The sequence below is a fragment of the Neofelis nebulosa genome, chromosome 7 (genome assembly GCF_028018385.1).
Source record: "Neofelis nebulosa isolate mNeoNeb1 chromosome 7, mNeoNeb1.pri, whole genome shotgun sequence".
In the NCBI taxonomy this organism is placed as follows: domain Eukaryota; kingdom Metazoa; phylum Chordata; class Mammalia; order Carnivora; family Felidae; genus Neofelis; species Neofelis nebulosa.
This window is the reverse complement of record NC_080788.1, coordinates 81,628,049-81,646,428: the sequence shown is the minus strand read 5'-3', so window position 1 is coordinate 81,646,428 and position 18,380 is coordinate 81,628,049. Positions and strand designations below refer to the sequence as shown.

Genomic DNA, 18,380 nt, shown 5'->3' with positions numbered 1-18,380 from the left:
GATTTGGAAGATAATTAATTATTGATTACATTTGTTTAATAGATACAGACCTATTCAGATGATCTGTTTCTCCTATGTGAATTTTGATAGACTGTGTTTTAAGGATTGGTCCGTTTCATCTGAGTTATCAAGTTTGTGGGCATAGAGTTCACAATACTCCTATATTTTCCATTCACTGTTCATGGGATTAATAATGATGATACTTCCTTCATTTCTGATATTAATTTCTGACTTCACTTTTTTTTTTCTTGGTTAGCTTAGCTAGAGTTTAATCAATTTTATTGACCTTTTCAAAGAATCAGTTTCATTGATACTTATTTTCAGTTTTTTAAAATCTGAATTCCAGTTAGGTAACATATAATGTAATATTGTTTTCAGTGATTCATCACTTACATATATAGCACCTGGTGCTCAACATGACAAGGGGCCCTCCTTAGTACCCATCACCCATTTAGCCCATCTCCCAATCACCCCCCTCCATCAACCTTAAGTTCTCTATCAAAAAGAGTCTCTTATGGTTTCTCTCTTTATCTCTTTTTTCCCCTTCCCATACGTTCATCTGGTTTTTTTCTTAAATTATACATAGGAGTGAAATCATACGGTATTTTTCTCTGCCTGACTTATTTCCCTTATCATAATACACTCTAGCTCCATCCACGTCATGGCAGTTTCATTGATACCCTTTATTGGTTTACTGTTTTCAATTTTAATGATTTCTGCTCTAACTTCTTTTCCGCTTCCTTTAAGTTTATAATGCTGTTCTTTCTTTACTTTCCTAAGATGGAAGCTAAATGGTTGGTTTTAGGGCTTCTTTTCAAATATGTACTTTGACTGCTATAAATTTCCCTGTAAACATTGCTTTTTGTACATCCCCCAAATTTTAGTAAGTTTTATATTGGTTTCATTTAGTAAAAAAAAATACTTTAAAGTTTCTCCTGATATTTGACTCATGTCAGATATCCTGTGTTATTTAATCTTCATGTATTTTGAAATTTTCCCACTATCTTTTATTGATCTGCAGGGTTTTTTTTAATGTTTATTTTATTTTGAGAGAGAAGGAATGAGTGGAGGAGTGGCAGAGAGAGAGAGGGAGAGAGAGAAAATCCCAAGCAGGCTCTGGCCATCAGCACAGAGCCTGACATGGGGCTCGAACTCATGAACTGTGAGATCATGCATGACCTGAGCCAAAACCAGAAGTCAGACACTTAACCAACTGAGCCACCCAGTGACCCCTTTGATCTCCATTTTAATTTTGTTGCAGTCTTAAGAGCACATACAAATTTTTGTCTTTTTTTAAGTTGAAGTATAAATAACATACAGTATTATATTAGTTTCAGGTATACCATATAATGATTCAAGAATTCTGTACATTACTCAGTGCTCATCATGACAAGTGTACTCTAATAATCACTTTAAATGTGAATTTAAAGCCAATTAAAAGATAGACACTCTTGGAGTGGAGAGCACATTTGTATGATTTTTAATCTTTTAAATTTGTTAAAGGTGTGTTTTAAGGTTCAGAATGTGGTCTGTCTTGGTGAATGGTCCATGTGGGCTTGAGAAGAATGTGAATAGCCTTGTTGGTTAAAATAATCTATAGATGTCAGTTTTCTAATTTTCTGTATGTTAGATCTGTCAGTTGCTAATACAGGAGTGTAGAAGTCTCCGGCTATAGTAGTGATTTAGTCTATTTCTCCTTGTAGTCTTACCAGTTTTTGCTCACAGATTTTGACACACTTTTGTCAGTGCATACATATTAAGGATTATTATGTCTTTGACCCCTTTATCATTATGCATTCTGTCTTTTTATCCCTGTTTAGCTTAATCTAAAGTCTGCTTTGTTTGAAATAAATGTAGCTGCTCCAGCTTTCTTCTTCTTCTTTTTTTTTTTTTAAGTTTATTTATTTTGAGAGAGAGAGAAAGAGAGAATCCCTAGCAGGCTTCACACTCAGCATGGGGCCTGATGTGGGGCTTGATCCCACTAACCGTGAGATCATGACCTAAGCCGAAATCAAGAGTCGAATGCTTAACTGACTGAACTGCCCAGGTGCCCCTCTTTCTTCTTTTTTAATGTAAGCATTTATAGCTATAAGTTTTTCCCTCAACACTGCTTTTGCTGCATCTCATAGGTTTTGGTATGTTGTGTTTTCATTTTTATTCCTGAGTGTTTTCTAATTTTCCTCATGATTTAAGAGTGTGTTGTTCAATTTCCACTAATTTGTGAGTTTTCCAGTTTCTTTGTTACTAATTTCTTTCTCTGTTATGGTCAGAGAAAAATTTTTTTTAATCTTTTTAAATCTGTTGAGACTTAATTTGCATGAACATATGGCCCATCCTGGAGAATATCCCACGTGTATCTGAGAAGAATGTGTATTCTTTTATTGGGTAGAGTGTTCTGTATAATACATCTGTTAGATCTAGTTGGTTTATTGTGTTATTGAAGATATTTCCTTACCTGCTTTCTGATTCTTTGATTGGTTATTGAGAGTGGGATATTGAAGTCTCCGCCTGTTACTGTGAAATTATTTCTTCCTTCAATGTTTGCTTCATATATTTGATCATCTTATTAAGTACATAAATATTTATAATTGTTTTATCTTCTTGCTGTATTGAACTTTTTGGTAGTATATATTGTCATTTGTCTCATGCAATCCGTTTTGATTTAAAATCTTTTTTGTCTGGGGTGCTTGGGTGACTAGTCACTTGAGTGTCCAACTGCTCAGGTCATGATCTTGTTCATGAGTTTGAGCCCCGCATCAGGCTCACTGCTGTCAGTGCAGAGCCTATTTTGGATCCTCTGTCCACCCCCCACCCGTCCCCTACTTAGGCTCGCTGTCTCACTCTCAAAAATAAACATTAAAAAATAAAATAAATTCACACAAAAATAAAATCATTTTTGCCTGATAATAGTATAGAAGGTTTACAGACTTTAACAGTAAGTGTGTTAGGCTACATGAGCCATGTTTTTGGTCTGTGTTACCTATTCTTTCATTTATGAAGCCGTTTTTCACTCTGGGGCTGTCCAAAAATAAGCCCGAGGTAGGCTGCTAATCCCTGCTGTATCTTGAACAGACTTTTAAAATGGTAATGAATTTATTCATCCTTTTCTTTACGGTTAGTGCTTTTGTCTTGCTCAAGAATTCTTTCCTTAATCTGAGATTTTGAAGATATATATTACATCCTAAAAGCATTATTGTTCTGCCCTCACATTTAGGTCTATAATCCTACAACTGATGTGTCAGCCAGAAGTTTTATTTTATCTCCCTTCCCCAATGTCTTTACCATGTATACTAAGCATAAGGGGCAGAGAGAGAGTGAGAGAGACAGGACAGACAGAATCTGAAGCAGGCTCCAGGCTCTGAGTTGTCACCACAGAGCCGGACGCAGGGCTCGAACCCATGAACCGCAAGATCATGACTTGAGCCAGAGTCAGACACTCAACCGACTGAGCCACCCAGGCACCACTCTAAGCATAATTTTTGATGTTGCCATTTTTTCCTTGGTGTTGTAAACTTCTACTTTGATAAATTATGTGACTTCATATATATTGGTTTGTTTCTGGAATTTCTGTTCTGTTTTTTTGTTTGTTTTTTAATCTGTCTATCCCTGTACCAATCACTGTTTTAATTTCTCTAGTTTCAGAAACCATCTGAATTTCTGGTAGTGCAAGTTCCACCACTTCTTCCTTGGTGATTGTCTTGCCTGTTCTTGGTAATTTGAATTTTTTGGTAAATGTTAGAATCAGCCTGTGGAGTTCTACACACACACACACACACACACACACACACACACGCACATTGAAAGTTTGTGTGGAGTTACAGTAACTCATAGTTTGTGTGATAATTGTTTTTTATGACTCTGCTAGTCCATTTAGATTGTTTTTTCTGTACAGATTGCAGTTTTTTGTGCAGAGATCTTGCACATTTTTGTTTATTCCCAGATGATTTTTTTTTTTTTTATGCCATCGTAATATGTTGTGGCTATTTCTTTTTGTGGTTACTTTTTTTTTTTTTTTTTTTTTTTAATTTTTAAAGCTTATTTTTGAGAGAGAGCCAGGGCGGGGGGTGGGGGGGTGGAGGGGGGGGGTGGCGGGGGAGGCTCGGAGAGGCAGAGAGAGGGAGACACAGGACTCGAAGCGGGCTCCAGGCTCCACTCCAACAGCACAGAGCTGGACGCGGGGCTCAAACTCATAAACTATCAGGTCATGACCTAAGCTAAAGTCCAATGTTTAACTGACTGAGCCACGCAGGTGCCCCTGTAGTTACTTTTTAAAGTATTTATTTGCTGAGATGATGCTACTAGTGATGAATTATGTCCTTTAAAAATAGCTCAGAATTCATTGTTATTAATTTATTAAATGTTGTCTCTTATTTAGTTGGTCTTTTTTTTAAATCACTGTCAGATATAACTTTTACCTTTTCAAAGTACCTATATAGATACTTTGTGATACAAGGTCATAAGGTCATATCCAGTAGTCATGACATATCTGGTCTTTGCTTTTACCCCCATCTCGAGGTGGTTTGGGTTAAGATACCTCCTTTAAAAGGCATTGTCTTAATGAATTCTCACCTTTTTTTTTGGTTCTTTGTGTTTGTGAATTATCCTTCTTCAACTCCTCTTCAGAAGCTGCTGTGAGATTCATGCTTTTTTGTGTGTAGTTTGTGCTTGTTTGTTTAATTTACTAGATTCTCTATATATGGATTGTTTCTAATATGAAGTTGAATGCTAAGGCAAGAAGTCAAAATGAAGTCTCACAATAGTGTTAGATTGTAGTGCCTGCTTTGGTAGCACATATACAACAACGTAAGATTCTAATAGGATGCATTACCACTGTGTAGTTTTTTTTTTTTTTAATCCCTCAGGAACAAGACAAAGGTATTCACTTGTCACTTTTATTGAACATAGAACTGAAAGTCCTATGCATAGCATTCAGGCCAGAGGTTGGAGGAGGGAGGGAAGGCATCCAAACTGGTAAGGAAGAAGTAAAATCATCACTATTTGCAGTGACATGGTACTATATATAGAAAATCCTGAAGACTCTCCCCAAAAGCTATCATAACTAATAAATAAATTCAGTAAAGTCACAGGATACAAAATTAATTTACAGAATTCTCTTGAGTTTACATAAACTAATAATGAAGTGGTAGAAGGAGAAATTAAGAAAACAATCCTATTTACAATTACACCAAAAGGAATGAAATACCTAGGAAGAAATTTAACCAAGGTGGTGATAGACCTGTCTTTTGAACACTAGAAAATATTGATGAAAGAAATTGAAGACAACACAAAAAAATAGGAGGTATATCATGTTTATGGATTGGAAGAACTAATATTGTCAGAATATCCATACTACTCAGACCAATCTACAGATTCAGTGTAACCCCTATGAAAATACCAATAGTGTATTTAACAGAACTAGAACAAACAATCCTAAAATTTGTATGGACCCACAAAGCACCCCAAATGGTCAAAGCAGCCATGAAAAAGAACAAAGCTGGAGGTACCACAATCCCAGATTCAAGATACACTACAAAACTATAGTAATGAAAACAGTTTGGTACTGGCATAAAAACATTCACATGGATCAATGGAGCAGGATAGAGAACCCAGAAATAAGCCCATACTTACATGGTTAATTATGGTAAAGGAGGCAAGAGTACACAATGAGGAAGATAGTCTCTTCAGTAAATGGTGTTGGGAAAACCAGACAGCTACATGCAAAAGAATGAAAGGAGACCAATTTCTTACACGGTCCACAAAATAAATTTCACATGGATTAAGGACCTAAACATGAGACCTGAAACCATAAAATTCATGGAAGAAAACATAGGCAGTAATGTTGTAGACGTCACCCTTAGCAGCAGTTTACTAATAAATATGTCCTCTCAGGCAAGGGAAACAAAAGCAAAAATAAACTATTGGGCCTACACCAAAATAAAAAGGCTTTGCACAGCGAAGGATACCGTCAACAAAATGAAGAGCTATTTGGGGGTGCCTGGGTGGCTTAGTTAAGTGTCTGACTTCAGCTCAGGTCATGATCTCATGGTTCATGGGTTCAAGCCCTGCATCGGGCTGTCTACTGTCAGCACAGAGGCTGCTTCAGATCCTCCCCTCTATTCCACACCTCCTCTGCTCACTTGCTCACTCACTCTCTATCCTACTGAATGGGAGGAGATGTTTGCAAATGATATATTTGATAAAGGGTTAATATCCAAAATATGTAAAAATTTATATAACTGAACACCAAAAAAAAAAAAAATGGCAATCTGGGAGTACCTGGTTGGCTCAGTTGGTTAAGCTTCCAACCCTTGATTTTGGCTCAGGTCATGATCTCACAGTTCATTGAGTTCAAGCCCCACACTGGTCTCTGCACTGACAATGTGGAGCCTGCTTTTAATTCTCTTTCCTTTTCTCTCTTTGCCCTTACCCAGCTTGCATTCTTTCTCTGTCTCTCTCAAAAAAATAAAAGACAAAATATTAAAAAATAACAGCAATCTGGTTTACATATGTGCAGAGGACCTAAATAGACATTTTTCCAAAGAAGATATTTGGATGGACAAGAGACACATAGAAAAATGCTCACATCCCTAACCATCAGGGAAATACATAACAAAACCACAGAGACCTGTTGCCTTAGACCTATCAGGGCGGCTAATACCAAAAAGACAAAAATTAACAGGTATTGGTGAGAAGGTAGAGAAAAGAGAACCCTTGTGCATCATGGGTGGGAATGTGTAAATTGCTGTAACTACTGTAGGGAACAAGCTGGAGATTCCTCAAAAAATGAAAAATAGAGGAGCGCCTGGGTGGCTCAGTTGGTTAAGCTTCTGACTTCGGCTCAGGTCATGAACTCGTGGTTTTTGAGTTCGAGCCCCATGTCAGGCCCTGTGCTGACAGCTCAGAGCCCGGAGCCAGCTTCAGATTCTTTGTCTCTTTCTCCATTCTTCCCCTGCTTGTACTCTGTCTCTCTTTCTCAAAAAAGATTATTTTCTTTAATAAAAAAGTTAAGAATAGAAATACCATATAATCCAGTAATTCCATTAGTGGGTATTTATCCACAGAAAATAGAAACACTAATTGGAAAAAGATACGTGCACCCCTGTGTTTATCGCAGCAATATTTTCAATAGCCAAGATATGAAGCAACCTAAGTGTCCATTGATAGTTGAACAAGTAAAGAAGATGGCATATTACACAATGGAATATTACTCAGCCACAAAAAGAATGAGATCTTGTCATTTGTGACAACATGGTTTGCATCTAGAAGGTTTTATGCTAAGTGAAATAAGCCATGCTTTACTTTTATGTGGAATCTAAAGAACATAGTAAATTGAACAGTCATAAATACAGAGAATTAAGTGGTGGTCACCACAGGGGAGGAGGTTAGAGCGATGGGCAAAATAGGTGAAGTGGTTTAACAGGTGCAATTTGCAGTTACAGAATTGATAAGTTAGGGGAATGAAAAGTCCAGTATAGAGAATATAGTCAGTAATATTGTAATGGTGTTGTATGTTGACGTTGGATGGTGACTGCCCTTACTGTTGTGAAAAAAAGAGAGTTAAGGCAAAAAACTTAATCAGAGTTTCTTGAAGCTGTGTGGTGACACTGACCTTTTACATTTGCTTAAGTGCTACTTTTTTCTTTAGCAGCTTAGACTCTTAGGTTCTGAATAGTTACCATTCCTCCTGATGTTTTATTTTTGTTTTGAAATTTATATTTGGAAGTGTTATGTAGCTGTCTAACTTCACAAGTGTTAAGGAGTTGCAGATGATTCTTTTATTTTTTTATTATTTTTTTTAAGGGTAATAGAGAAGAGCTTGTTTTGATAGCAGTGGACATTTAAATACTTACATGTTCTTATTAATCAATTTGATTTAGCTGGTCTGCTGGCCAGTGTATTTCTATCATAGAAAAACAGATCCAACTTACTGGGTTAAATCATCTAGCTGAATTCATTTGTTCTGATTTCATGTTCACTGAAATTTTAAAAAATAAATTATAATTTAGCTTACTAATAGTAGCTTTACTTTTTCTTAATAATACACATATGGGTCATCTCAGCAAGGGCATTCTCCCCCTTGTGGTAGTTAGTTTTATTGTAATTATGTACATAATGGCAAATGTCTCCATACAGATGCCAGGCTCTTTAAAGCTGCTTCTCACAGAAAATAAGGCAATTGAAAAGAAAATAATCCCTCTCGTAGTAGAAAAATGATAACAGAAAGTAATGAGTTCTTTGAACATACAGTGGCTTTACTTAAACTACTTGCAGTACTCTAGTATTACTGTTTCAAGAATTGAAACAATTTGGAGTAGGTGGGTAGAATAGAAAAGATTACACATTTTTTTAAGTATTTTGTGAACGCAAAATGGTTTTGAAGTAATGTTACTGTCTTTTGAAACAAACATCTCATTTGGGGGAAAATATTTACTTAAAAAAATAATAATTTGGGGAGGAGCCAAGATAGCAGAACAGCATGGAAGTTTTTGTGTCTCATGTCCATGAAGAGAATAGTATTTTTTAGTTTTTTGTGACTTGTATGTTAGGAAGTAGGTTCAGTTTTTATGTATAAAATTTCCTTTTATGATTATGTAAAAAGTGTTAACATTAGAGACCTTAAGATTAAGCAAATAGCTGATTTATAGTCATTGATTTTTAAAGTAATTGTATTACTAACAAAGTTTGGTTGACTGCCTCTATCAATTTTAAAACTTGCCATCATGAACAAGTTACTATTTATTGTTTTTTTTTTTAATGTATCATTAGGAAAAAAATGAAAATAAATGAACCTGTTATATTTTTAGGCCCGGATAGCATTTTTGCAAGGAGAAAGAAAAGGACAAGAAAACTTGAAGAAGGATTTAGTAAGAAGAATAAAGATGTTAGAGTATGCATTAAAACAAGAAAGGTATGTGTGCATCGTTTTCTTATAATACAAAATAGAACAGTATTCTCTTTTATACCAGTGTGCGTTGTATTTGAAAATACTTTGAAAGTATGAAACCCTGACCCAAATACAAGATGATACTTGGATTTGATTCTTATAAGGGAATAGAAAAGATTTAAATCTGTAAAATTGAATAGTGGGTGGCTCAGTCGGTTAAGTGTCCTACTTCAGCTCAGGTCATGATTTCACAGTTTGTGAGTTCAAACCCCACATTAGGCTCTGTGCTGACAGCTCAGAGCCTGGAGCCTGCTTCAGATTCTGTGTCTCCCTCTCTCTCTGTCTTACTCTCCTTCAAAAATATAGAAACATTAGAAAAAAAATTTATAATTGAAATTACGTCTTTTGTTATAGATTCTAAGTTTTGGAATTTTATTTTTCTTTAAAGATAAGGAAAAAAAATTGTCTTCATTTTTTACATTTACATTTTTTTTCTTATATAGCAGTACACTCTTTTCTCTAATTTCCGTAAAGCTTAAAAAACAGGTATTCATATTATGTTTCGTGTTCTCAGAGAAATATATACTAGTATTTACCTAACTGTGTAGAAAAGGAAAAAATTTTTTTCTTTCAACAATTTGTTGTTAAATTTTCAGGGCAAAATATCACAAATTAAAATATGGCACAGAACTGAACCAAGGTGATTTGAAAATGCCAACCTTTGAATCAGGTAAAGTGGATTCTTCTGTTAACCTTCTCCTGACCCAGTTCAAGAAAAAAATTGGTTTAAGCTCATTTTTCTGTAACAGACATGTTTTCTTCACCCTCATTTTGCTTCGATAGCATTGGTTAGTTAGATGGTGGTCCACTGTAATAATGCCTAATATTTTGGGGAAAATAATAAATGAATAAAAGTAAATAGTTGTATCTATATCTAAATCCTGAGGTTATTTATCCTTTTTTCCTTGTGTTGAAATGTATGTAAAATTGTGAGTGCATTTGGGTATCAGAAGTGAAAGGTAATGAAATAATTCTACCCTTGTAGATAATTCTTGTCCCGTTCTATAAAAGTTTACTTTTTTATTATTACAAAGTTCTTTTTATCTGGAGAAGCTGTGATTACCATAGTTTAATTCTGAAAATAGGAAATTTGACTGAATTTGGAAACCTCATAGGCAGCCAAATAAGAGAAGGAAAAGAATATTCTCCATTTCATCTTGCTCTGTACCAAATCTTGCATTTTACACTAAACTAAATAGATAATGAGTGTGAGAGTAGTATCTGATGAACAATTATGCTTGGAAGAGATGGCTGGATATAGGAAAAAGCTAACAGTTTAACATTAATTTTAGGGTTCTACATGATTACAATGTGGGTAGTCTAAACATCTAGAAATGAATAAGGAATTCTTTGATTTATGTTATGCGTATTGGGAATGTTATCAGTTTCTTATTTCTCAGGTATATTTATAACTCATATACATTTTGATGGTGCATTCAAATTGAATTCTATGCTGGTCTTGGATGGTGGTTACTAAGATAAGAAAAAAGTGTATCTTTATTTGGATATGCAGTTTTTCTTCTTTCATAATAAAGTTGTACCATATCTAATAAAGTTAAAGCATATATGGTAAGGAAGATAAAACTTAGATATGGAGGGTTGGTTTTTTTTGTTAGGTGGCAGAGTAAATTTTAAAAAATTAATTGGTTTTTAGTTTAATGTTAATATTAAATACTTAATATTTAAGTACTTAGAACTTGGCAGAAACACTTCATACACAATTTAATTTTTTACATTTACCGGTTTTATCATTTATTATATCTTCAAGTTGTTGGTATCTATATTTTAAAATAAAGAGACCAACATATCAGCAGCATGGGTTTCCTTTGATCTAGCTTTTCAGTGATGGTGAAGGTTCACTTTGACAGTAGGGAATAATATTATGGCCTCATCCTTGGAAAAGCAACAATAAAAAATAAAAAGATGGAAGGTCTATATATTTTGGGCCGTGTTGACTACAGTAGTCTTACTGCAGTTAGAGGGAGTGGGGTGGCTTCATAGAAGTTAATGAATCTGGAGCTTTTCTTTGAATCTTTTTCTTTCTAATATGGCTAGAATATTGAGAAAATAAGTATTCACTTTCTGACTCAAGGGCTGTCCCCCTAACTTGGTCTGCGTAAATGTGAGGAAGGAGGCTAGTTGCAGCCACATTGTTCCTGGAGCCAGTCAGAATTGGCTAGCTGGTTTCAGTGCAATAGTGTGTGTAGAACAAATCATTAGCAGATAAGTGTCTGCTGCCTGCTAAAAACAGACTTGTTTTTATCTGTATAAACTTAAGTTTTAAGTTTTAAAACTTCCTCAAAATGAGGAATAAAATGACATTCAGGTGTTTTATTTATGGGAAGCAATATTAAGTAGAATAGATTTTCTTTATTGATGTAGAAAAACTATTCACAGTGTTTAGTGTGGGGGTGGGGAGCAATGAAGTGATGGACAATATATAACATACAAACAAAATTGGTTAAAATGACTTCAAAGTATAGATCGAGATAACCATTAAACAAATTAGTGTTGCCTTTTATATACCCAAAAATAAATCAACATATAAAATATTGTCTTGACAGAAGTATGATACACGTTTTTATACCTATGTCTCAGTAATATGTATATATATGGCCTAAACCTAACCCTATAAAAGGGATTGTATCTAAATATGTAAAGAGCTTTTTTGTGTATTTAGGGGGGAAAATCTATAACAGTAGGAAAATAGGCAAAAGAAAAAGCAACCCATAAGAGAAGATATCTAAGTGACCAATAAGTGTATGAAATGATGCTCAATGTTATTTGTTATTGAGGAAATACAACCAAAGTGCAGTACATACAATTAGACACCTATCAGAATGGCTAAATTAAAATGGAAAAGACAAAAAAAAAGGTCAAGTCTAAATGAGGATATAGAACAACCAAATCTACTGGTGTTGGGATTGCAGATTGATAGAACTGCTCTGAAAGTAGTTTGCCAATAAGACTAAAGGGAACATAGCAGCGGCATGCTCTGAAGCCCAGTAATTCCAGTCTACATACTCTACTTCTTAAAATGCATACGTGTGCTCATCATAAGGCTTGTATAAGAATGCTTATAGTGTCTTGTAAAAATCTGGAAACAGCTTGAATGACCTGCGGTATTAGAATGGATACATGTAATGTATGATTTTAGCATGATGGAATGCTATTTAGCAACAAAAGTGAAAAAGCTGTAACTACACCTGACAACATGGACAGGTAACATAACACTGAAAAATGATATAAATGATCTCATGTGTATCAAATTTAAAAATTAATCTAATTTTTATAAATCAGGATAGTATTGATACTCTTATAGAACTGTCTAGTGACTGCAGGAAGGTACAAGGAAAGCTTTTGGGACACTAATAATGTTTATTCATCTAGGAACTGATTACATTGATGTGTTAAAAAATTCTTTGAGCTGTATATATGCTTTTGGTGTACTTCAAGGATATCTATAGAAAAATTATCATAATGGAAGGTAGAAACTAATGTCAACATTAGTGGACTGGTTAAATTAAATAGGCATATACTTTCTGTGGAATACTGTGTGATCATTTTATGTAATATTAATCTGTGTTCATTGACATCAAGAGAATGTTCAAATATGTTAGGTGTCAAAAGCAGCTTTATAGGACAGTATACACATTGGTGCCTCGCCCCATTTTTAAGGAAAGGAGAAGTTTATGTATGTATTTTGAGATGAAAAATAGGAATGATAAAGTCTCAAGCACTAACAATTTTAATGACAGGATTTGGGGCGTTGTAGTTCTTTTTACAAATGTATTTTTTTGGAGCACCTGGATAGCTCAGTAAGTTAAGGATCTGACTCTTGGTTTCTGCTCAGGTCATGATCTCACAGTTCATGGGTTCGAGGTCCTCATCAGGCTCTAGTTGACATTGCTGACCTGTGGGATATTCTCTCTCTCCTTCTTTCTCTGCCCCTTCCCCGCTTATGCGCGCGCTCTCTCTCTCTCTCTCTCTCTCTCTCTCTCTCTCAAAATAAATAAACTTAAAGTTAAAGAATGTATTTTTTTTCTCCAGTGATTATGTATTATACATGATTTAACAGGAAACAAAATTGTATAAATAGATGAAATATATAAACAAAGGAGCTATTAAGATGAAATAATTATTTCTAGAAATCTTAGACGTTCTCTCTGTTCAGGGGAGGAATGAGAAGGTGTAAATAATGGAATTGTTACAGTTAGAGAAGTAAGGCAGGGAATATTTGAATTAACTACCAGTAAGTTTTTCTTTTTATGACTCTGAGGAGTCTAAGAACCTGACAACTGTGAGCCATGCTAAACGTTCTCAGAATTCATTGTGAGGGCTGATCTTCTTTGATCCTCTGTTGTCTGCATTATCTTATTTTCATAATGGGAATTTTTAGGAAAATATTTCTTTAGTATCATTAGTGCTGATAAGTATTTGTAAATTTCTCACTAGGGATACTTATTGAGAGCTTAACTCACCTCAGATTACAGTATTTATTAAACTCTTAGTACATATACTCATTTGAGAATAAAATATGATCTTTTACATATAGTAGAAACTATTTTCTGGTTTTAGTTCTAACAATGAAATTAATTATATAAAGTGTTACGAGTAAGATTTAAAGTTTCCTGATAGACTCAAAATTAAGTCATTGAATAGTTTTATATATACTAGATTTAACAGTGTTGATTTTGAATAGCTTAAGTAAATATTAAACGTAGCTTTTTAATTTTGAACCCATCAACCCAGCAGAATTCTGATAGTTAAAACAATTTTTCGATAAATATTGAAATCACTGAAATGAAATCATTTCATAGCCTGAGTTTTTGGTTTTTGAATCCCTTGTAGAATAGTTAATGTACTCTTAGGTTTCCGAGTTTTAAAACAAGGCAGGTTGTACCTGAGTGTTTTGTTTATTGGGATAAACACATTTAAAATGACTGTAAATACTCAATAGTTGTTAATTTACTTCTATCATTTATAAAACATTCAGTTATTTTTTTATGGGAATTTATCCCTGAGAGAACTTTGGCAATATTTTCAAGAGTGGAAATGCTGTGTGTGAAATTGTCTCTTTTGTGTATGTGTTAATTTTTAGAAGAAACCAAAGACACAGAAGCTCCCACAGCACCTCAGAATAGCCAGTTAACGTGGAAGCAAGGCAGACAACTGTTAAGACAGTAAGTAATAGTTCATTTTCAGCTTTCTTTAAGGATCTAGGTATGCGAATGCTTATGTTCAGTAACTTTGCAAGTCAAAAATTATTTGATGATACTAGGACAGTGTGTATAGTTTTTATTGCTTTCTTGTTTCTTTTGACTATTGGATCTTTTTAAAGTTGGTATCCTATGAATGTTCCTTTGGACACTGCTCAGGATGATGTTGTTTTCTATTTGTCGTGTAGAATGTCATAAAAGCTGGATGGCTGGAAGGCCAGAAGAAAAACAATACAGAGTTCATACTTGTAGATACTCCCATTCCTGTTATTGCAGAATTCATGTACTTGGTTTTAATTGGGACTGTGACTGGTTTATAGAAGGAATTTAGCTGGTAACCTGAAACCTTTCATAAGTGGCTTGCTAAATCCTACTTTTACTTGAATTTTTGAGGAAGCTTTTTGATAATTAAATTCTTTGCTGTATTATTAGAAGTAATTCTGTCGCGGGGAACCTGGGTGGCTCAGTCTATTGAGCATCTGACTCTTGATCTCAGCTCAGGTCATGATCTCACGGCTTGTGGGACTGAGCCCCGCATTGGGCTGTGTGCTGGCATTGCTTAGGATTCTCTCTCTCCTTCTCTGTCTGCCCATCCCCTGCTCGTGCTTTCTCTCTTTCTCTCTCAAAACAAATAAATAAAACATTAAAAAAAGTAATTGTGTGACATGTCTTACTGTTTTAGTCTGTTTTAATCAATTGGCTTAACTTGATGAAATAAATGACTCTGAGTCAAGTGTTTTTACCTGGATTGTGTGAGATTTTGTCTGCTCATTCAGACCACATGGTTAGAGTGTGATCGCAGTTGTTCCCCCCCAAAAAGAGAATTGCGGTTTTTAGAAGAGTCCAATAGTTATAGTGAAATCAGTTGTACAATATTTCTCTTATAAAAGCCTAGTCTTATTGCCTGGATTAATATTTTGTCTCTCCTCCTTTCTCTGAGAGTAGTTTATCTCTGTAATCTTGCATGTTCATTTGTCAACTGTGTACTCTGTTTTCCATTGTGATACTCCACTGAAGCTACTCACAGACATAGTTAAGAGAACTTTTTTGTTCCTATTTGATCTTTTGGACACATAAGGCATTAACCATTGTATTTTGAATTCTTAACTCTATGCTACCATTTCCCCCCTTATTTCTCAAGTACTTTCTTTTAATTTTTTTTGAGTTTCCCTTATTCTTTTAGCCCTTTAGGTTTCTGTGTCCCAGGCTATCTGTTCTAGAGTTTTTTCTCAGGGCAACTTCATTTAAATCCATGGGTTTAAATACCATCAAACACTGATAACTCCCAAATCTAGATGCTGAGTCCAATCTCTTCTGAGCTTTGACCTTTCTTATTATTGTGCCTAATATATGTCACTTTCTTCACTACTACGTGATTATCTGATAGATACCCTATAAACCAGACCCGGACTCTTTATTCTTCATTTCATTGAATAGAACCACCATCCAACCATCCAAGCTAGAAACCTGAAAATTTTCTAAAATTCTTGTATCTTCTTTCATTCTACTGCCATGTGTATTTGTGCACCAGGTCTCTACGATTGTATCTTGCTTTTATTTCTCATGTTTATTCTCTTCAGTTTTATTTCTTGCTGTGTTAGTGTCCTAACCAGTCTCCCTGCTATTGACTTTCAGCTAAAAATTGTTTGTTCTTTTGCATATTGTGTAAGGCTCCTGTTTAGCATCCTTCCTTAGCCTGTCAAATACTTTAAGAAGAAATTCTTTATCATACAAAACCATTCACGACCCATTATCTATATTTATGTCAGAATCTGGTCCCTTTCTTTTCCAGTCTTGCCTTGGATCCTAGATTAAATATACAGAAAGTTTCAGTACCATGAGGTTTTAGATCCTAGAGGGAGAACTAACCCGTCCATCATCCTCTGGCTAAGAACCTAGGTTTAAACTTAGCATGTCACTATTCTGAGGTCCACTTTGTGGACTTTTTTTTTTCTTTTAATAACATATATCATCACTTCCTTAAAGTTTTTTAAGGTTCTAGAGTTTTTTAAGCTTCAAGATAATTGGCCCTTAATTAGCATTAGCCATCCTGTATGCTTTCTTAATTAAATTTCTGTTTGTAATTGGCTTTGTTCTCTTAGAATTGGAACTAGTGTATAGAGAAGAAAATTTTGAGGTAAAGGAGGATCATATTTTACAGGATTATGGGTTTTTTCCTTGATCAGTCATTGCTTGATGTGATTTTTGAGTTAACAGGTTTGTAGGTGTTAATATATGGGATCTAATATTTTAAATTGTCTCTTAACAGATATCTTCAGGAAGTAGGTTACACAGATACAATATTAGATGTCCGATCTCAGCGGGTAAGGTCATTACTTGGACTATCCAGTTCAGAACCAAATGGATCGGTAGAAACAAAGAACTTAGAACAGATCCTGAATGGAGGTGAATCTCCTAAGCAAAAAGGACAAGAAATCAAAAGGTATGATCTGTAGGTTCACACTGTTTATATAATGGGAATTATGAATCTCTTTAACTTCTTGTTACTACTCGGGTAACAATTTTTAAAGCAGGTAGAATTCACATTTAAAGACTTTTCTTGTACATGGTAATAGGGGCAAATAAAGTTTAGCTTAGATGCTTTTTAAAATTGACCTGTTTTAAGTTTTGATGCCAAGAGAATGGCTATAGTTCTGAAATAGGTGCTAAATTTAAATTTGAGAGTGATTTCTTGCAGTTCTGAGCTATTTTAACATCATGATTTTAAAATTTTGCTAGGGTATTTTCAGTAAATTATATTGGTACTCTGTAACTAGAATAGCAATGGTTATATACACACTAGTGTGAAAGAAACAAGGTTTTGCATTATATTTGGGCTTAGAAAATCACCAGTTATACTTTTTAAAATTAAATGTCTTTACTAAGATAAAATTCACACACTATACATTTCTGCCATTTAAAGTATATAGTTTGTTTTTAGGATATTCAGACTCACTCAGCAGTTTAAAAAAATTCATCATCTCACTGGGGCGCCTGGGTAGTGCAGTCACTTGAGCCTCCGACTCTTGATCTTGGCTCAGGTCATGATCTCATGGTTCATGAGTTCGAGCCCCACATTAGGCTGTGTGCCCCTCTTTTATCCTCTATAGCTCACGGAACACACTTCCACCAATGGTGGTATATTTTCAAGTGAAGTTGAACCAGTGATTTCTGATTTCTTCAGAAATAAAGCAACTTAGGGTAGATTTTCCTGAACTGGAAACAGGAGGATTATCTCAGTCTCCAGCTAAGCAGTGAGATTCCCTGTTTTCTTCAAGTATTCAGCATCTGGTATGTTGGCAGCGGGTCTGATATCCCTTCCCGGGGAGATGTTGAAATTTATTACATTAATAGTCCTAATGATCCTGACAATTGGGATCTGCCAATGAAATGGTGAGCCTCTGTCCTATCATGCAAAAGTGAAGCCAGCTGCTTGGGAAGGCATGCCCATGTACACAGTTCATACAGCTAGCCTTTTGGTGCTTCACTTTTAAATGTGAGCATTTAGGAAAGACTTTAATACAGTAATTAGAGACCAAAGGAAACAAACAAAAAAAGAAACTCAGAAAACAGAGAGTAGAAGAGTTTCAAAACCATAATTACTTTTCTAAAAAGACTGAGAGAAGATAATACATCTACAAAACAAATAGGATGTTCTTCTATTCTGTTCTATTCTATTCTATTCACTTATTTTGAGAGCAAGAGAGCACATGAGGGTGGGTGAAAGACAGAGAGAGAGGGGGAGAGAATCTCATGCAGGCTCTACACTGCCAACACGGGGTCCAATGCAGGGCCCAAACCCACAAACCGTGAGATCATGATCTGAGCTGAAATCAAGAGTCAGGCGCTTAACCAACTGAGTCACATAGGCACCCTGGTGGGATGTGTTTTTAAAAGGTTCATCTTAAAGCTAATAGAAATTAAAAGGTGTCATAGAAATGATTTCTATGTAAAACTTGGAAGATAAGATGGAAGAATCACCTCCCACCCCCAAAAATAAAAAAGGGAAGAGAGGAAATGGAACTGAAAAGGTAGGAAAATTCATAGATCACTCCAGCAGGGCCAACATCTGACTAGGAATTTCAGAAAGAACAGGTAAAATTATCTTACAGATTATTAAAATAGTAATAAAAGAAAATTAGCTGGAATATGGTTACAGCATGTATTTCCAAGGGTGTTTCCAGTTGGAAAGGATTCTTCCCAATTACACTATAAAA

The 18,380-nt window shown here is 34.9% G+C and overlaps 1 protein-coding gene across 5 annotated transcripts in view; it reads left to right on the top strand.

Annotated features, from left to right (window-relative positions):
• Positions 1–18,380, top strand: part of STRN3 (striatin 3) — a 106,937-nt gene that overhangs the window by 42,545 nt on the left and 46,012 nt on the right. For 4 of the 5 annotated variants that reach the window (XM_058738750.1, XM_058738746.1, XM_058738747.1 and 1 more), the window contains exons 2-5: positions 8,805–8,908; positions 9,541–9,614; positions 14,046–14,127; positions 16,433–16,606. In XM_058738750.1, coding sequence (XP_058594733.1) covers positions 8,805–8,908; positions 9,541–9,614; positions 14,046–14,127; positions 16,433–16,606 — 434 coding nt within the window. Of the gene's footprint in view, positions 1–3,500; positions 3,712–8,804; positions 8,909–9,540; positions 9,615–14,045; positions 14,128–16,432; positions 16,607–18,380 lie in introns of those variants that run through there. The other variant, XM_058738749.1, reaches the window with a different exon arrangement.